The sequence below is a fragment of the Oryx dammah genome, unplaced genomic scaffold, assembly GCF_014754425.2.
Source record: "Oryx dammah isolate SB20612 unplaced genomic scaffold, SCBI_Odam_1.1 HiC_scaffold_2, whole genome shotgun sequence".
Classification (NCBI taxonomy): Eukaryota; Metazoa; Chordata; class Mammalia; order Artiodactyla; family Bovidae; genus Oryx; species Oryx dammah.
Window position 1 is genome coordinate 14,333,182 of NW_024070186.1, and position 18,517 is coordinate 14,351,698.

General features: G+C 53.6%; 1 protein-coding gene across 7 annotated transcripts in view; it reads right to left on the reverse strand.

Annotated features, from left to right (window-relative positions):
• The window catches only part of PDE9A (phosphodiesterase 9A), a 107,452-nt gene that overhangs the window by 11,682 nt on the left and 77,253 nt on the right, over positions 1-18,517 (reverse strand). For all 7 annotated transcript variants that reach the window (XR_005719430.1, XR_005719431.1, XR_005719432.1 and 4 more), the window contains 5 exons: positions 13,564-13,648; positions 6,786-6,867; positions 5,203-5,277; positions 1,095-1,181; positions 63-167 (listed from right to left, as the gene is read on the reverse strand). Coding sequence is in view for 4 of the 7 variants with exons in the window: in XM_040231763.1 (XP_040087697.1) it covers positions 63-167; positions 1,095-1,181; positions 5,203-5,277; positions 6,786-6,867; positions 13,564-13,648 (434 nt within the window). In the remaining 3 variants the exon portion in view is untranslated. The remainder of the gene's footprint in view (positions 1-62; positions 168-1,094; positions 1,182-5,202; positions 5,278-6,785; positions 6,868-13,563; positions 13,649-18,517) is intronic.

Here is an 18,517-nt window from a genome sequence, read left to right on the forward strand (position 1 = left end):
CAGGAGGGACGCCCCCAGACCCGCCCTAAGCTCCCCTCCAGGAGGGACCCCTCCAGACCCACCTGCAGCCCGCAGCACCAGATCATGCTGTACATCATCTGGGCGACGCAGAAGCAGTGCCGGAAGTTGTGGAAGGGGTTGTTCCGGTAGTTGTCGTGCACGCACAGCTGCGGGACAAGACGGTCCGCCCTGTGCCCACCGCCCACCCTCCCCAAGCTCCCCGCACCTTATTCCCGATGCCAACTCTCGACTCCCACCCAGTCCTCATCCAACTGCATTCCCGCTTCCCAGGGGTGAGGATGAGGGGCCCAGGGGTGTCCAAGGGCCACATAGGGTAAGGTGGCCACATAGGGTAAGGTGTCCCCAGGGGACCCACAGTGGGGTGTGAAGCTGGGGGGAGGGAAAGGGGGTTGCGTGTGGGGTGCCAGGTCCCCAGCCACCTCAAACCTTCCACAGGTTTTTAAAAAACCTATTTGTTTATTTGGCTGTGTTGGTAGTTATAGCATGCAGGATCTAGTTCCCTGACCAGGTATGGAACCCGGATCTCCTGCACTGGGAGCAGAGTCACAGCCACTGGACCACCAGGGAAGTCCCTTTCCATAGCCTTCTAACATTTGGCTCTGAGCAGCATTTTATTAAAAAGAAAGATCTGTTGATAAACACACACTCAGTCGCACATGCACAGCCCTCCCCACATGCACACCTCACACACACACGCACACACACATTTACACATGGACACACGCACAGCCCCCCATGATGCAGGCACCAGCACTCACACACGAGCACACACACACGTACTCCACACACACTGGCACACACATGTATACACCTGCATAGCACCCCTCCCCCCACACACATGCTGCTTAGAACACACTCCTCACCTGACTCTCCCTGGTTCCTACTATTTTCTCACTCACAGACAGAAGCTTAGGAGCAGAGAGTGTCTGGTGGGGGATGGATCCCCGCAGGATTCTCACAGGAGTGTGGCCTTTGTCTGTAGGAAGCCCAGGCCCAAAGGAAGGTACCCACGGTCCATTCCCGGGAAACTCAATGAAACTGTACTCAGGGGCCAGCAGGGGCCCGACACTCACCAGCCACCTCTTGAGCGTGATGGGGTTGATGCTGAAGTCCCTGACCAGGCCCAGGTCATGGTACATGTGCTCCAGGCAGCTCAGCATCTGCGGGCGCAGAAGCAGAAGGATGGTCAGCAGCATGGCAGGCTGGGCCCCAGGGGAGTCCTCCCCTCCCGGGGGGGCCCAGGACCAAAGCCTGTTGACTAGGAGGTTTCAGGACCCCCAGAAGGGGTGTGGGGGCTTTGAAAGAGCAGTCGGGGTTAGAAGTCAATGGCATTCTCTACAGGAGGGACAGTGACCAGATGAAGTGACGCTATCCCCAAATGACCACACTGGAAGTGACTTGACTTATTTATATACACAAGCACCCAACTCGGTGGGTCAGGATCCTGGCCTGAGGTTCTGAGAGACACCTCCAATTCCCGCAGACCCTGCGTGAGCCCGAGGCTGGGAGCTGAGGAGCCGAGGAGCAGCGTTGACAGATGCTCATCCATCCCAAACCTCTCTCTTTGGGCCCCCAGGGACCCCGCTGGAACCACGCACTTTCTTATGCGTGAACTGAAGTGTCTGGAAGGCGAGCTTCCTTCTGGAGAGTACTCCTTCCCAAACCTCATTTCACTGAGCCGCCTTCTACAGAAATCTCCGTTCAACTTGATGTTGATTTTGCTTCCAGGCCCAGAGAGGCTTTACTGTCACTGTTGCAATCTATTTGAATGCCACTCAGAACTTTGAAGCTTAATCAAGCCAAGAAGATTAAATGATCTTTAAAAAGTGAGAGCTTGACAAAGTGGGCTCTGCTTTCTGAGAGAAGAACCCAGGGAGACAGGAGGTCTCAGAGTGGGGCTGACTTAGGATCATCTTAGCAGGACACCAGCCCCTGTCCCCCAGCTCCCCGCCCTGGGACCCACACCTGTGCCCCTCAGCCCCAGTGCCTGCCCTGCCCTGGTGTCTGCACAGACTTCCCATCTGCTCTGTTCACCAGGCAACCTTCTCTTCCCAAAAAGGGTGTGTTAAGGACTGAATCGTGACCCTCCAATCAAGCTGTTGAGGCTCTGAGTCCCCCCATGACTGTGTTTGGAGAGAGGACCATTAGGGATGAAATTAAGGTTATGCAAGGTCACTAGGGCAGGCGCTAATCTGCTAGGACAGGTGTCTTTATGAGAAGAGATCAGGACACAGACACGCACAGAGGGATGTCCATATGAGGACACAGGATGAGACAGCTGTTGACACATGGAGGGGAAAGGCCTCGGGAGGGACCAGTCCTGCCCACACCTGGATCTCGGAGGTCGAGCTTCCAGACCGTGAGAAAATAGCTTGCTATTTAACCCCCGAGTCTGTGGCATTTGCTATGGCAGCCCCAGCAGACCTATTCAGGGAGTGCAGCTGAAAAAACACTTTTTCTTGTTACAAAATATATGAGAACGAGAAACACTGCAATTCAGTGGAAGTTTTGCAAATCCAATCCTACAATGAAGGGTCGATGAGCTGCACAGAAGGAACACCTCTGGAAGCAAAGACTTGCCTGGCATCACAAAGAACCCACTTGGGAAACTGGAAAACACCCCAGCCCTGCAGTGGGGGCCCGGGAGGATGTCCAGATGGAAAGTCCTTGAAGGGGCCACACGCTGGTCTTCCTTGAGGGGACAGCCCAGACACAGACTGGGTGCCAAGGTTTGGAACCCGGGGCTTTAAAGGAGCCCTTGACAGGGCGTGGGGAGTGCAGGGTCCTGGCGTGAGGGCTGGTATCCAGGCTGGTGGCTGGGTCACCCCTTGGCTGGCAGCATGAGCACCTAGTCAGGGTCTAGCCGTCCAGAGCTGCTCATACCCCCACCGTCCTGGACCACAGGGGCTGTGGCTCTCACACCCCTGCTCCCTGCCACACCGGCCCATTCACGGCTGCAGGCAACCCCGCAGAGCTGAAATGTTTGCTGTGAAATCAGAGTCAAGAGGCGGAGGTGATCGGCAGACAAAACCATCTGGCGCCACTTATGTGGTGGCTTCGGAGCAGGAGGGACGTGTCTGTACATCTGCTCCCATGACGGCAGCTGTGGACGCTGCGGCGGGTCCTGGGCTGGCAGCTGGGTGATGGTGAGTGTGGAGGATACATGAGATGACTGCGAGGTCCCGCAGCCTTCAGGGTGGGGCTGGGCAGATGCAGTGCTGTGGGGAGTGCTCAGAGGCTGGCCCTCGCGAGAGTGGAGCAGCGTGAGGTCATCTCCCCATCTGGTCTGTGATCAGAGGATGCTGGGCTGGGCCCTGGGTGATGCAGGGTGCATCACCCCTGCGTGGAGTGGGGGAAGTGAACCACCGCCACCCGGGAGCTCTGATTTCTCGGGGGGTGGCCAGATGCAGTGCTGGGGGCCACTCAGGCTGCTGAAGCTTTCAGATGTGTCCTTGTACCTGTTCATCTTTGTTGCTCATACTCCAAAATTCATGGCACCCCCAGAGGCCAGGGCTCCTGTCTGTGAGCACTTCTGGTTTGCCACTTTGGGCTGGGAGACACTTTACAGAAGCAATGGAACCCTCCCCAGGCTCTCTGGGGTCGTGGAGGTGTGCTGGTGAAACCCTGGGGCTAGACGACGGCCACTCAGGCCAAGCACACCTGCAGGGGGACTGCCTCCCTTCCCTTAGCCCTGCCCTGCCAGCACCTGCTCATACATCCCACAGGTGGAGTGACGAGGGCAGAGAGGCCGCCCCCCCATGGTGGAGGCGGGGATCCTTCCACCTCTGACATGAAGGTGGAGCGTTCCCTCTCTGGCCACAAGCAGCCTGTGTTCTGTGGAGACAGGAATGGCAGGGTTCTGCCATCAGGGCCCCAGCTTTGCTCTTTCTCCCTGTGGGCTGAGGTCAAAATGACTACGGGGAGCGTGAGATGTGCTCAAAGCGCACTTGCCCACTTGCTGAAAACAGGGGTGCGTGTTCTAAGCTCCCATGGGCCCACTTGCTCATGGACAGGCCAGCAGGGTCCCCTGTTCAGAGGAAGCTACTGGGATAAGAGGTCGTCATGCTTCTCCTGGAACACCTGACTCTTCTCCTCCTGCCCTGCTCCCCTCCACCACATCCATCTTCGATCAAGCAGTGATCCGGCAGGTGACTCTTAGAACAGCCCCTCCTCCCTGACCGCCCAGCTCTAGTCCTGTGTGCTGGTTGGTTGGACGTTTTGGAGCACCCGTGCCATCCAGCTGCTCTTCTCAGGGTGGACCGGATGAGGTCGAGGCAAGATCTGTGCTTCCCCGCCCCTCTTGCTGGGGCTTTTCTTACCCCAGGAGACCACGCGAGTGACAGTGGTTCACGCAGGAGAGTTCAGGGTACACGATCCATTTCCCGGACCTGCAGGGAAGTCGCTCTGCCACTCTTGTCCAAGAGCATGAGCCTTTCTTCGCTCCTGCGTGACCGAAAAACTGGCGAGAATCCGCTGTTTTCGGTGGCCTGAGGTCTATGCGGCTTTGTGATTTCTTGGGGTTCAGAGAGAGGAGGGTGTATCTGACATTATTAGGTGATAGACTAACAAACAACCGTCTCCATGCTTGTGTTTTCTCAGCAAAAGGGAAATTTAAAAGAACTGTTGTACTGCAGGAAGTTACTCTGAGTCCTTGAAGGTTTCCCCGGTGCCTCACACGGTAAAGAATCCACCTGCCAATTCAGGAGACCCAGGTTCGATCCCTGGCTTGGGACAATACCCTGGACAGAGGAGCCTGGCAGGCTGCAGTCCATGGGTCACAGAGTCAGACACGACCGAGGGACAGAGCATGGGTCCTCGAGTCCTCACGGCTCCCCAGGCTGACCACTCTCAGCGGGACCTCAAGTGGAAGCCCCCTCCTGAAATAATCCCAAAGCCTGGAGGCTCACTTCCACTGGGGCTTGGCAGCTGCCCTGGGGATCAGAATGTGGCCCGGTGGTGGGGTGTGGGGGCGTTTCTGAGCAGCCAGATCCTGGTGTGAGGCTCTGCTGCTCACGTGCTCCTTGGTTCTGGCTCAGGGCCTTCCCAAGCCCAAGGGGGCAGCCTGGCTGCAAAACTGGGGAAGCAAGTTAAAAGGAAGAGAAAAGAAAGGAGAAGAAGGATGGGGATGCCTCCCGTCTGGTCCCCGAGGCTGGCGCCCATTCCAATGGCTCTCGCACTCACCTCGTTGGGCTCCCAGAGCCAGACGTCGAAGGTGGGCTTCCGCAGGGCGTCTATGGTCTCAGGGGACAGCAGGTACTGGAGGGATGGGAAGCGGTGTAAGCTGGCTCCTGCCTCTGCGCTGGACAAAGGCCTGCCACGCCTTCTCCACGTCGTCCCAACCCCTCTCAGGACACCTCAAAGTCCATTCTCAAGGCCACACCCACGAGTTCTGGAGGGGGCAACACTAGAGGGACGGACACCCCACTGGTGGGGGCTGGGGGAGCGCTTCAGGACTGAGCAGGGGCCGAGGGGGCATCTGGGGGAGACACAGTGTTCACCCCTGATCGTGGTGGAGGGCATGTGACCGTGTAAGCCTGTCACGCTTGACAGTGCTCCACACCTGTGGAGGGTGACCCTTACTGTGTGCTAGTGACACCCCGAGAAACCTGACTTTAAAAAATACAATAAAGGGAAATCGAGGGGAAAAGAATTTGGCATACATTCAAATGCTGGCTAAGAAGCTATTTTGAGGTTTGTGTTCGGAACCTGTCACTAGTTCAGCCGTGGGCTAACAGCACAGCTTGTGGGTTCTATGGAACACCGGAGTTTAGGTTATGCTGTCAGAGGAAACAGAAGACAGTGGACACGAGACAGTCACGGTGTTTGGAATTAAATCCAGTCATCTCCTAGGTCTTTCTGTTTGTGTTTTTATAAGGAACCTCTGTGGAAGATGGGTGCCTTTTGTTCAGGACCCAGGCTGGGCCTTGTGACTCCCAGGGCAGGGTCCTAAGGTGTGTGCCGTGTATTCCTATGGGAAAGGGCACTTGGGTCCACGTGATGACCTTGGACAATATTCAGTGTGTCTTTCATATCCGAGTCAGGGAGACCCCTTGCAGCTCTGGAAGGCTCTTTGCTGCTGTGGGAACGGTGGTGAGTTGGGGGTTCGGCCTTGTGCATGGCCAGCAACCCCAGGCCCCTGCCCTCCTCTGGAGGATCTTGGTCTTGGCAAAGCCCAGATCTTAGTGGGCAAATATATAAAACTCAGTTGGGTCAGCATCCCGCTCAGTCTCCAGCTGAAGGCATTGTGAGATGGAGGACCACAGTCATGGGACTCGTCTTTTGTAGCTGTTTGAAGACCCTCCCAATTCCCAGGGCATTGCCTGCTCTAACAAGGGCCTCTCTCCTGTAACTGATACATCCTCTGTGACCCAAAACTAAAACTTCTCATAATAATTACCTATTATTCAGGGACGGGAGATGCAATGAAGCAGATTATAAATAATTTAATTGAAAATGAAAGTTCTTTCAAGTAACATTTGAGTGTCAGAACCGTTTGTTCACCGAGTTGGCGACGAGGATTGGGTAAGCTGTGGTCTGGGACCACTTCTGCTAAACAAACGTCAACGAGAAAATATATTCTGCCTAAGAATAACAGAAGCATGCCATGGCCAGGGCCCTGGCAAGAGCTGGCTTTGCAAACATGCAGACTGCAGTGGGGCTGGGAGGCCAGGGAGGCCAGGGTGGGGCCAGAGGTGGGTGGGGGTGTGTGCCCTTTGGCTGTGGACACAGATGGTGGTTTCTTCACAGGCAGGCTGTCATCTTACCTTGGGGTAAGAGGGGACATCGCGTCGAGGCGTCAACTTCTTGTTGTTATCCAAAAAACTGTACTTGCAGGGACAGCTGGTCCTGAAGAGAAAAGCAAAGATTACTTCTGGCACCGCCACCTTGGGCTTGGTGTAGCCTGGGCAGCTAACTGTGGGGACCTCATTGGAGCCCAAACAACAAGCCCCAGAGTTGATGGACATGTACACACTGCTATATTTAAAATGAGTAACCAACAAGGTCCTACTGTATAGCACAGGGGACTCTGCTCAGCCTGGATGGGAGAGAGGGGGAGAATGGATATATATATGTATGGCTGAGTCCATTCGCTGTTCACCTGAAACGATCACAACACTGTTAACTGGCTCTACCCCAACACAAAACAAAAAGTTTAAAATACATAAAAAAAGAGTTAGTCCATGAAGAAAACCTAGCACAGTGCCCCGCATGTAGTAGATAATAAATAATATAATTGACACAGTTAAAAATCACCCCAAACTCAATCCAACCTGAACCCCACAGATGCCTTTCGTCTTATTTGTTCCAGAAAAATAAGCCACAGAGCCAGAGACGTCTCACTGCTAAGCCCCAAGGACCCCTGCTGGACCTCCTGAGATGATACTGAGCTCTCAGAAAATACATCATCTTCACTTTAGAGAGGCTTCTAAAAATCTTTTTCTCATGATGTGGGTAAGATACGTTTACTCTAAAAAGTTAAAAAACCATAGAAGTAAAGTTAAAAAACTAGTAAGTCCCATTTTACCCACTTCTTTCCTCTAAATCTCACGCCTGGAAATGCCTTCTGTTAAGTTCGGGCCATCCTTCCAGAGCCTTCCTCGGCATGGACACACACAGGCAGCCCCCGGTCCTTCTCAACAAGGATGGAATTGTACTGAGCTCGCTTTCTGGCAGCTTGCCTTTTCCACTAACGTGTCACAAACGCAATGCTGATGCTTCAGAGAGCTCAACCTCGTCCAAAAGCACATCCTCCTTGGGTGCCAGGGTGTGGTGGACCACAGGCCATCAACCCCCTCCTGTGACAGACTCTGAGGACATCCCACCTTACACACACGCTGAATTTGCTGTCTGACTCTGTTTCGTTATTTAACATCGAGGCAACAAGAACGGAGCAAACGGAGCCCACTGGTTTTGGAGGGAAGCCCTCTTCTAACGTCAGGGCCGAGTGCTGGCCTGTGGGGCTGCAGGTGGGGGCTGCTCCAGGAGTCTGGGCACCTTAAAACTCCTTCTGAAGGAACTCCCAGTCCCCCCAAAACAGGGAACCCCAGGGGTGTCTAAACTCTGCCCCCTCCTGCCTTGTGTGAGATTCCCAGATAGGGGACGGGGCCAACACAGAAGCCTGTGCAGGTCTGTAAATAACGTTTCATCTCCTGGGAGAGCAATTCATATCGTATTGTAAAAGCCATAAAGAAACTCATATCCTTTAAGCCGCAAGCCTCCGCTGGGGAATTTACCTTAAGAAAAGAATTAGATGCAAGCAAACGGCTCAAAGGTATTCAGCACAGCGTTATCTACTGCTGCAAAAACCAGAGTAGAAACTACGTGTATGTCCCCCAGTGGGAAATAATTTAAATCATTATGGTACCGCGACAGGGAGGTCTGTTATATCATCTCTAATTACAAGTGTTATATGAAGCCAGGGAATTTGGGGTGAAAAGGGAAAAAGAAACGTTGCCTACAGTATATCCTGAATAGTAATAGAGAACAATTTACCAAGAAGAGAACCCATTCATTTGGTGAGTGAGAATGAGTGCTGGATCACAGCCTTCAGAATGTCTGAGGCTGCATTTTGATCTATTGATTGTTTACAATTCTGTAAAAAAGATTACAACGCGGTATTTCATAGTTGTTTTTCAAAACTGGGTCTCTGTACACAGAAGAACATCTGGGAAGTTCTGGACTGGATTTCAGCTGGGAGCACTGTGGTTGCTGCAGTTATTACTGACTCTTCCCCACCACCAGTAGCGTCTGAAGGTTAGACGAGGAGGCTACACCATGTGCAAACTCAGAATGACACGCCTGCTCCTTTTTGGAAAAACGGGCTCAGTGTGATCTTCTCAGCGTGCCATGACGTCTTCCCTCCACCCGGTGCCTGGGAGACTCATCCAAGGTGCTTAGGACAGCTTCGTGTGTGGAGGGAGATTTTAAGATAGCCTGAGCAAAAGAGGAACAAAGCGAACCAGGAAAACACGCCACCCAGGTGATGTCCGGGGTCGCCCTTGTACACGAGAACGTCCACTGACACACGTCTGAGCAGTGAGAACTTGTCTATGCTTTGAAGATCACGTGCACCATTGTCATTATTCTTCCAGTACTTTTTACCTCTTCTGAACCAACATCCGCACGCGTGCTGGGCAGGCTGGTTGTGCACCTTTCCCAGGAGGGCTGCGTGAGCTTCTGCCATCCAGGATGGTTTGACTGCTGGGATCTCTCTGCTTGCTCGAAAACCCCAGCACTGGGAGGTCCTGCCAGGGCCTGCCCACGTCATCCAGGTGCCCCTGCCGGCTCCATCTGTGCCCGTTGCCACGGGAACCAGCATCCTCCAGCTGACAGAGCCTCTGGCATGGTGTCTCTCCTTTTCTCTTTGGGGCTGGTTTTTGCTTTTGTGTTCTGCGCTCCCAGCCCTCCCTCTCCTGAGGCTCAGCCCAGCGGTCAAGGCCATGTGTCTGGGACAGAAGCAGAGATGGTGGGCTCCAGGGTCCTTGGATGCTGCCCTGAGGGTTCTCGCAGAGCCCCGTTGGGATGAACCCTCCGGCTCCACTCTGTGGACAAGTGCTCAGTGGGGTCGGACCTTGCCCTACAGCTGGGCGGGCGATTCGCCGTCTTTCCTCTTGGGGAAAAGCCAAGAGAAATTCAAGGCCTGGGTCTCAGGGGACTCTTGCCCGCTCCAAGGGTGTCTGTGGGTCTGAGTCTGATCCAACCCAACCACTATCCTGTTATTTCCTGGGGGAAGATGGTTTTGGTCCATGCTGACCCCTGGCTCCAAGGCCACACTGTGGTGTGCTCATGGGTGGGTGAAGGTGGTCATCACTTCAGACTCACTGACCACCTGAGCAGGTACAGAGCTGGGCTCACTCAGATTGGGACCTTTGTTCCTCTCTCAGCCCCACCATAGGCAGGACCACTGCCCAGCTGGGCTAACATCGTCAGAAAGAGCTGCTCAGCCGTGTGATCCCAAGTAACAAAGCTGGTCCCAGGTAACAAGCCAGGTCCTGGGATGCTGAATGGCCTGACCATCTGTGTGATTAGTTAGGATGGAACCCTGACATCAACAGAGACTGAGGGCAATGCAAACGACTTATCCTCTGTCTGAGTCCATTTCTCCATATAGAAAAGGGCAGGGCTGTTTGTATGGGGCACAGGGGGCCGCCAGGCTCCTGGGCCAGGGTCTCAGGTGGGTGATGCTGCTGTGGATCAGACCTATGCCCAGGAGGCTAGATTCCCTTTTTCTGATTGTGTCGGCAAAGTTTGAGACTTCACACTACTCTATTTTTGAACGAAGAGTTACAATTACTCGTCTCTCCCATACATGGCTGCTGTGAAAACCGCTGGCTGAGATGACATCGCCCTAGACTTGGTTACAACACAGGGAGGGCGCCTCTTTGGATTACCGCGGCACTGTGAGCTCCAAGAATGCACTTTTGGCAGGGGGCGACATATGGAAGGGGCTTCAACACTTGGATAAGCCCAGCTCTCTCTGCCCCAGAGGGGCACCTGCAGGGGACATCTCATCTCCCCTGTGCTCGGAGATCAGGCAGGTTTTTTCCACGTGGTGTGTTATGTCCCCTATGTGTCCTCATACCCTGAGGTCCTAACAGCACCTCTGACTGTGACCTCATTTGGAACAGGGCTGTCACAGATGTAATGAGTTCAGATCGGCCATGCTGGAGGAAGGTGACCCCTCACCCAGTATGACTGCTGCTGTTCAGTTGCCAAGTCATATCTGATTCTTTGCCCCCACCCTCAGCCCCAACCTCCCCACCGACTGAGGCACACCAGGGTTCCCTGTCCTTCACTATCTCATGGAGTTTGCCCAAGTTCACGTCCTCTGAATTGGTGATGCCATCCAACCAACTCATCCTCTGTCCTCCCCTTCTTCTCTTGCACTCAATCTTTCCCAGCATCAGAGTCCTTTCCAATCAGTCAGCTCTTCACATCAGGTTGCGCGTCAGGTATTGGAGCTTCAGTTTCAGCATCAGTCCTTCCAGTGAATATTCAGGGTTGATCTCCTTTAGGATTTACTGGTTTGATCTCCTTGCAGTCCAAGGGACGCTCAAGAGTCTTCTCCAACACCACAGTTTAAAAGCATCCATTCTTCGGGACTCGGCCTTCTTTACTGTCCAGCTCTCACATCCATGTGAGTTGACTGGCAACAGGGGACACTTGGACGCAGAGATAGACACACAGAGAAAGGCCACGTGGAGACAGAGGCAGACCCTGGAGTGATGCCCTGCAAGCCAAGGAGCCCCAGGAATCACCAACACCCCCAGAAGCTGGAAGAGAGGCCTGGAACAGGTGCCCTGAGAGCCTTCCTGGGGAGCCCGGCCTTCCTGACACCTTTGTTTCAGACTTCTAAAGCTCACAACTGTGGGAAATAAACTACTGTTTTCAGCCCTCCGTTAGTGGTACTTTGTTATAGCAGATGCAGGAAACTAACACAACCTGGATGAAATTCTGATTTTTCTCTTGCGATCCAAACGGCCAGTGCCAGAGACCATACCGGAAGCACTGCCTCGCCCCTGCCCACAGCGGGCTCTGTACAGACGAGGGCGCCTGCAGCCTGGCGAGGGCAGGCCTGGCTGGTGGGGGCTCATGACTCACCCTGGCTGTTCCGGGAAGGTGGCAGGAGTCAGTCATTTGAGAAGAGCTGAGAGGCTGCATTATAAACCCCTTCCTACTACGTGCACCTTCAGCTAACCTGTGTGCTCAGTTGCAACATCATGTCTGACTCTGCAACCTCACGGATTGCAGCCCACCAGGCTCCTCTGTCGATGGGATTTCCCAGGCAAGGATGCTGGAGCCCGTTGTCAGTTCCTTTTCCAGGGGATCTAGTTTGGATCTTCCTGACCCAGGGATCAAACCCACATCTCCTGTGGTGCAGGCAGACTCTTTACCACCGCGCCGCCTGGGAACCAACTACACCTCACAAAAGCCAAGCTGTCTCCCACAGGTGCTCTGGGCGCTCCATGGATGCAACATGTTTGTGGGTGAGGCGATTCCACGGACGGAAGGTGCGGGATGGGGCCCGGGTGCACCCCTGTCCCCTCTCGCTGCAGCTGACATGGCCCTGGGCCACAGGCAGCCAGTCCCAGGCTGGTCTCAGAGAATCCACACTAGATGACAAGTATGACACGAACATGGCATGGTGCTGGGAAGACATGCCAACACGGCTCTGAGCCCATCAGGCTAGTCCCGAGCCCACCCCAAGGCTGCCAGCCTCACTTTCTGGCAGGACCACCAGCTTCCCTGTCCCCTCCTGGCCCAAAGGCCCCGCACTCAGCCACCCTCCCCACTAAGCAGGTTGCCCTCAATTTTGAAAATTCCGGGAATGACCTTCAGGGTGTCAGGCGGCCTTGTAAGACGATCTGGTGTGTTTGCCCAGGGCTGTGAGTGGGCCCAGGAGTCCTGCTAAGTCCCATTAGGCCCAGCGTAACCTCAGCCATCTTAGTGGCATGCGGTTCTGGGGGTGACAGGCCACATCGTCACCACGCGGGCTCTGGCCGGCTGACCGTGGGCATGAAGCAACCCCGGAGGGCAGAGAGGTGGAGCTGGTCACGTCAGAGAGCACCCATCACAGCCCTGCACACAGTCAGTGCCCCACACGTGTCCCACGTCATCTCAGCCAACGGGGCATCTCCACCCCCAACCTGAACCTCTGCTTTGACCCCAGTTTGGCCAGGGTCCAGCTGCACCCAAAATCACACTATCCAAGAAGTGCTTGGGGTGTTTTTTTCATGGATTTCGGCAGCCTGGGCACCTCATCCTGGCTCCCCAGGGGCACGCATGGAGGGACGCTCGTTCCGAGGGACAAGTGACTTCTGTGTCTAGACTGTGGTACTGCTCCCCCAACTGGCCACTCTGCGCTGTTGCTAAGTCGCTTCAGTCGTGTCCAACTCTGTGCAGCCCCCTAGACGTCAGCCCACCAGGCTCCCCCGTCCCTGAGATTCTCCAGGAAAGAACACTGGAGTGGGTTGCCATTTCCTTCTCCAATGCATGAAAGTGAAAAGTGAAAGTGAAGTCGCTCAGTCACGTCCGACTCTTCGCGACGCCATGGACTGCAGCCTACCAGGCTCCTCTGTCCATGGGATTTTCCAGGCAAGAGTACTGAAGTGGGGTGCCATTGTCTTCTCCGACTCTGCACTGTGAGGACGTCCATATGGAAGCGGGGCCTCTGAGGCCCCAGGACACGTGTCCTCTGGAAGCCAAAGGTCCTTCTCCTTTAATTGATCCCTTTTTCAAAATAATCAATGTCGACTTTGTTCAAGCCGAGGGTGTGAATCTTAACCATTTTCTGTAGGACCTTCCTCTCTTCTTGTGTGACATCATCCTCCCCGCCTCCCACAGCCATATCCTCTCTTTTATGAGAAGAAAGCTGTGTAACTAAAAAGCAGATCCCAGACAGTGCCCACTCAAGCCCAGCTGAACCAGATTCTTCAGCCTCGCTTCTGGGGAAAAAAAAGCCCAGGGCCCCCTCCGCCCCATATGGCTACGCAGTGCTCTCCCCGAGTCGTCTGCCCGCGCCTCCCCCGGCGCACACCTTACCTGTTGCTTCTGGCTGCCAGCTCCTCCCTCATCTTTTTAATGTCACTCTTGCATTTCTCAATCTCCACCACTTTTAGTCCTTCCACTGGGGACCAAGAGAAACAAGGGGGTTACCATGGATACATGCGAAGGATGGGGAGGCTGGTAACTGGGGGTTTGCCCACGGCTCCCATGTCCACTACGGGGTGCGAAGGAGGGGAGGCTGGCTCAGACACTGGTTCCCACTCCCGCCCACCCTGCTGATTCTCTGGCCTCCCACTCACTCAGCTGAAACACAGCTGCCCCCAGACACACGCCTGTTCATCGCATTCAGGTCCATTGTCCCTCTAGGATGGAAGCCCCTCCCCCACCCCACTCCATGAATCTCCACTCTGCCCTCACCCACTTCTTGCTTTCTCTCCATACCCCTAAGCACCAGCTGAGGATCTGGGACTAAGTGTCTTTTATCCCCCAAAGAAAAGGGGGGTTAAGTGTTCCCAGGGTATTAAAATGCAACGGAAGTTTCATTAAGATAAGGAGCTTTGCACTTTAAGATCCAGTAGAGCAGTTAACCAGAAGTCCAGACCTGAAATGGTGAGAAATGAACAGGCCAGGAGAAGGGCCCCAGGCTTGGTCATACTTCTGGGGTGCTGGGGCGAGTGGGGGGGGTCCCTTAAGTCAGCACACTACTATTTTGTTTTCCATCAGAGGATGAACTGGCGCTTACACCCACAAGCGAGTATTCAACTTCAAGATGTACACGCTTGGCAGGTGCATATTTAGCCCAGAAATGCTGCCAGCTTTGGAAAGGCTTTCAGACTAGAGTCAGTTCATAAGAAATAAAAAAGATGAGCTTTGTTACTTTGTAATCACACCTCAATTTTTATGCAAAAAGATACTACCCACGATGCCACTCATCCCCCTTTTCATCCAGCGTGGCTCTGAATATGGCTAAAAATAAAATGCAGATGATTTCTAAAAGAAAAACAAAGCAGCTCGGTGACTTCCGCTGGTTTCCATTAATCCCCTCCCGCCGGGAGGAGCTGTCAGCAGCTCTGGAGCTCATGGCGGTGGAAATTTTCCCAGCACCGCCCTGGGCTCTGGGCAGACAGGCAGGAACTAGAACCTCCCTGGGCGGGTTTTCTAAACATTTCAGGGTCAGGGGCCAAGCAGGGGCCAGGCTTTGTGAAACCACGGCATCCTTCCGTCTATGTGGCAGGAATCTGGAGGATCTGATCTTTGAATCTGGTCCTGGTGACCTGCTTCTCTGCCATGTGGGATGCCAAGGCAGAGGCTCAAAAACCCCTTCCTCCCTTCTGTACCAGGACGTGGGGCAGTGAGCTGGAGGGGTGGAGGAAATGACATCCTCCTCTGGGGTCGGAGGCTCTCAGTCTTCTCTTGCACCACCCTGCTAAGAGGTGGACGGAAGCTTGGGTCCACTCCCAAGAAGGAGTGCAGCAGCACACATCGTAAAGGTTTGCACTGGGGCCAGGAGTGTGCACCCGCCCAGGGCATGCCTCGGTCCCACGGCAAGACGCTCACCCCTTGGAGGAGGGGACCACGTTGCAGCCGTGTCTGTCACTGGGACATACAGTGGAGTCAACATCAGTGGCAGGAAGGGGCCCAGGAAAGGGCTGCTAACACGTGAAGGGCAGAACATTTCACAAAGGGGAATACAGCTGGAGAAGGGACCTGGCATGTGGCATAGACTTGGATCCAAAAAGGGAATCCATGTGGGGAAGAGACAGACCATGCTGTATAGTCCAAACCGGGCAGCGGTGCCCTGCCAGTCAGGGTCCACAGTTACACTCATTATGTTTCCAGCATCACTTTTTTGAATACAAAATAACCTATGACTACTACAGAAAATGGAGCAAATACAGGGCCTATCAAAGAAGAGTATTTAAAAATGTATCCATGAGCCCATTGGGCCAGAAGAGAATTCATTTACTATTACATGGTGTTGGAGACTTTTGAGAGTTCCTTGGACTGCAAGGAGATCAAACCAGTCAACCTTAGGAAATTAATCCTGAATATTCATTGGAGGAACTGACGCTGAGGCTGAAGCTCCAATACTTTGGCCACCTGATGCCAAGAGCAAACTCAGTGGAAAAGACCCTGATGCTGGGAAAGACTGAAGGCATGAGGAGAAGGGGATGACAGAGGATGAGATGGATGGACGGTGTCAGCAACTCGATGGAGATGAGTTTGAGCAAGCTCCAGGAGATAGTGACGCACAGGGAAGCCTGGCGCGCTGCAGTCCATGGGATCGCAGAGTCAGACACAACTGAGCGACTGAAAAACAATATATTATACATACGTGTGTGTGTGTATCCTTCCAGGCATTTCTCTCCCACCCCCGTGCATTCTTAATATCTATCTATTTATTCTTATTTTTAAAAAGACAGGAGATTTTCCTGTCAATCCAGTGGTTAAGGCTTCGTCTTTCAATGCAGGGGGCTCAGGGTTTAATACCTGGTTGGGGAGCTAAGTTCCAATATACCTCGAAGCCAAAAAACCAAAACATAAGATAGAAACAATACTGTAACAAATTAGATAAAGACTTTAAAAATGATCCACATCAAAAAAAATTTCTTAAAAAAAAAAGACAAATTTGGGGATCATGCCGCTCTGTTTTCTCATTTGCTTTTTTCCATCATCAAGGTCAAGGATGCTCCTGTTAGCAGCTGCCCACTAGCTCACGGCTCTTGGTGGCTGCCTGATGTTTGATCGAATGGATATTGGAATTGATGCAGATCAGATTCCTTGGCCATTTATTGGGAGTGATGCTAAGATTCAGTCTTTTGGGCTACATGGTATGATATCACTTATCTGAATCTCAGAGATCCAGAATTTACGGCAAAGATGTTTATGAAATAGAGCCTGGTTGCCAAGGAAATTGACGGTGAGCAATGAGGTGGCAAAAGGTGCATTCATCAATGGATGAGAAAACATGTCATGGGATTAAAGCACCAGAGTGCAGAGAGGAAGCCAGGAGGTAGCAAAGCGCCAGAGCACAGGGAGGAAGCTGGGAGGCGCTGGGCGGATGCAGGCATGCATAGACCTGGGGCAGTCCCTCCCAGGCCTCGCTGGACACCAGGCTCCCTTTTGGAAAATCCTGAGGGAGCGAGAAGGCCGACTGTGCTGGGCCTCCCCCAAGTCCTGTGGCGACCCAGTGAGGCCTCATGGTGGGGACGGATGTGAGCCGCCCACATCTCGGCCTACTCGTCAGTCCCAAACTTTAAACACAGGTAGGCACAGACCAGAGCCCCAGACTAGAAGCCTGAGCATCACATGGACTCTGCTGGCCTCTCTCAGACTTTAGAAGCGGTTCCATGGGCCTCTGCAGGTCACAGCCGCCCTGGAGGAGAATGTTCAGGAATGGTTTGCTAAGAGTGATCCTTGCTTCAGGAATGGGGCCTCAGTGGGCAGGAGCAAGAGGTTGGTCATGGAGGCAGCTCTGTCCTGTTCTCTGCCCCCACCAGCCCCATTGGGCTCTTCTGAGAGGCTACTGTGGGCAGGCCAGGCCCTGGTGGGGCTACAGAGCTTTGGAAATGGTTTACAGACACGTAGGAATAGAGCTGTGTTTCAGCATTTCTGCCAAGAACTCTGCTAAGGAATCTGCATAAAGCACATTTCCCAAGTGACAAAAAGAAAAGCAAGGTTTGGTTTCAGTCTTCTGGGTCGTTTGCTTGACCTGGCTGTAAACTCAGGCCCCTGGGGCCAGCTCTCCAGTCTTTAGGTTTTGGGCCAGGCCTGGGCAGGGACTGTAGACTGCCAGGCTCCTCTCTCCATGGGGTTTTCTGGGCAAGAATACTGGAGTGGGTTGCCATGCCTTTTTCCAGGGGATCTTCCTGATCCAAGGATGGAACTCAGGTTCAGGTGGCGCTAGTGGTAAAGAATCCAGCTGTCGATGCAGGAGATGTAAGAGACCCAGGTTTGATCCCTGGGTCAGGAATCCCCTGGAGAAGGTAACTGTTACCCACGCCAGTACTCTCGCCTGGAGAATCCCATGGACAGAGGAGCCTGGTGGGCTACGGCCCATGAGGTAGCGAAGAGTCAGACACGACTGAGCGACTAAGCAGGTGGCACTCATGGGCAAGGACAAAGGCTGGATGGGAGCAGGGCTGCCCTGTGCCTGCAGGGTGCCCGGTCCTGTCCTGCAAACATGAAGAAAAGGAGGGAGGGAGGGGGTGCCCTGGACGGTTCACCTCCAGCCGGGAAGCTAGAGGAGGCCCGGGGTGTCCTGTGTTTAAAACAGCCTTCCACCTAAGTGAGACCCCACCCTCCCAAAGAAAGAAAACATTCTGTAGAAAAGGAAGGAAAGCCTTTAAGGTGAATTAAGAGCCACAGAAAAATTTATATTTGACTCCAAAAAATTAAACACTTGAGAAGGTTAAAAAAAAAAGCAGGAAATTCCATTCAAACACAAGTCAAACCAATGTAACGTGGTTTACAGATGGGCAGTTCTAGCTGGTCCTCTCTGGACCTCAGAAGCAGAGAACAGTCAGTAGCAGCGTAGGCACACCAGACACAGTACGTATGCGCGTGAGCATGGCGCGCATGTCTGTTCATATGTGTATATATGTAAGGGTTTGTGTATTTTTGAGTATATGTGCCCATGTTTCTGTGTGTGTCTACATGTATGGGTGTGTATGTGCCTCTGTGTGTGTGTCTGTGTGTGCCTCTGTGTGTGTGTGTCTGTGTGCATGTCTCTGTGTGTCTGTGTGCATGCCTCTATGTGTGTGTGTGTGTCTGTGTGCCTCTGTGTGTGTGCCTCTGTGTGTCTGTGTGTGTGCGCCTCTGTAGCTCTGTGTGTGTGCCTCTGTGTGTCTGTGTGTGTGCCTCCGTAGCTGTGTGTGTGTGCCTCTGTGTGTCTATATGCGTGCCTCTGTGTGTGTGTGTGCCTCTGTGTGTCTCTGTGCGTGCCTCTGCGTGTGTGTCTGTGTGCGTGCCTCTGTAGCTCTGTATGTGT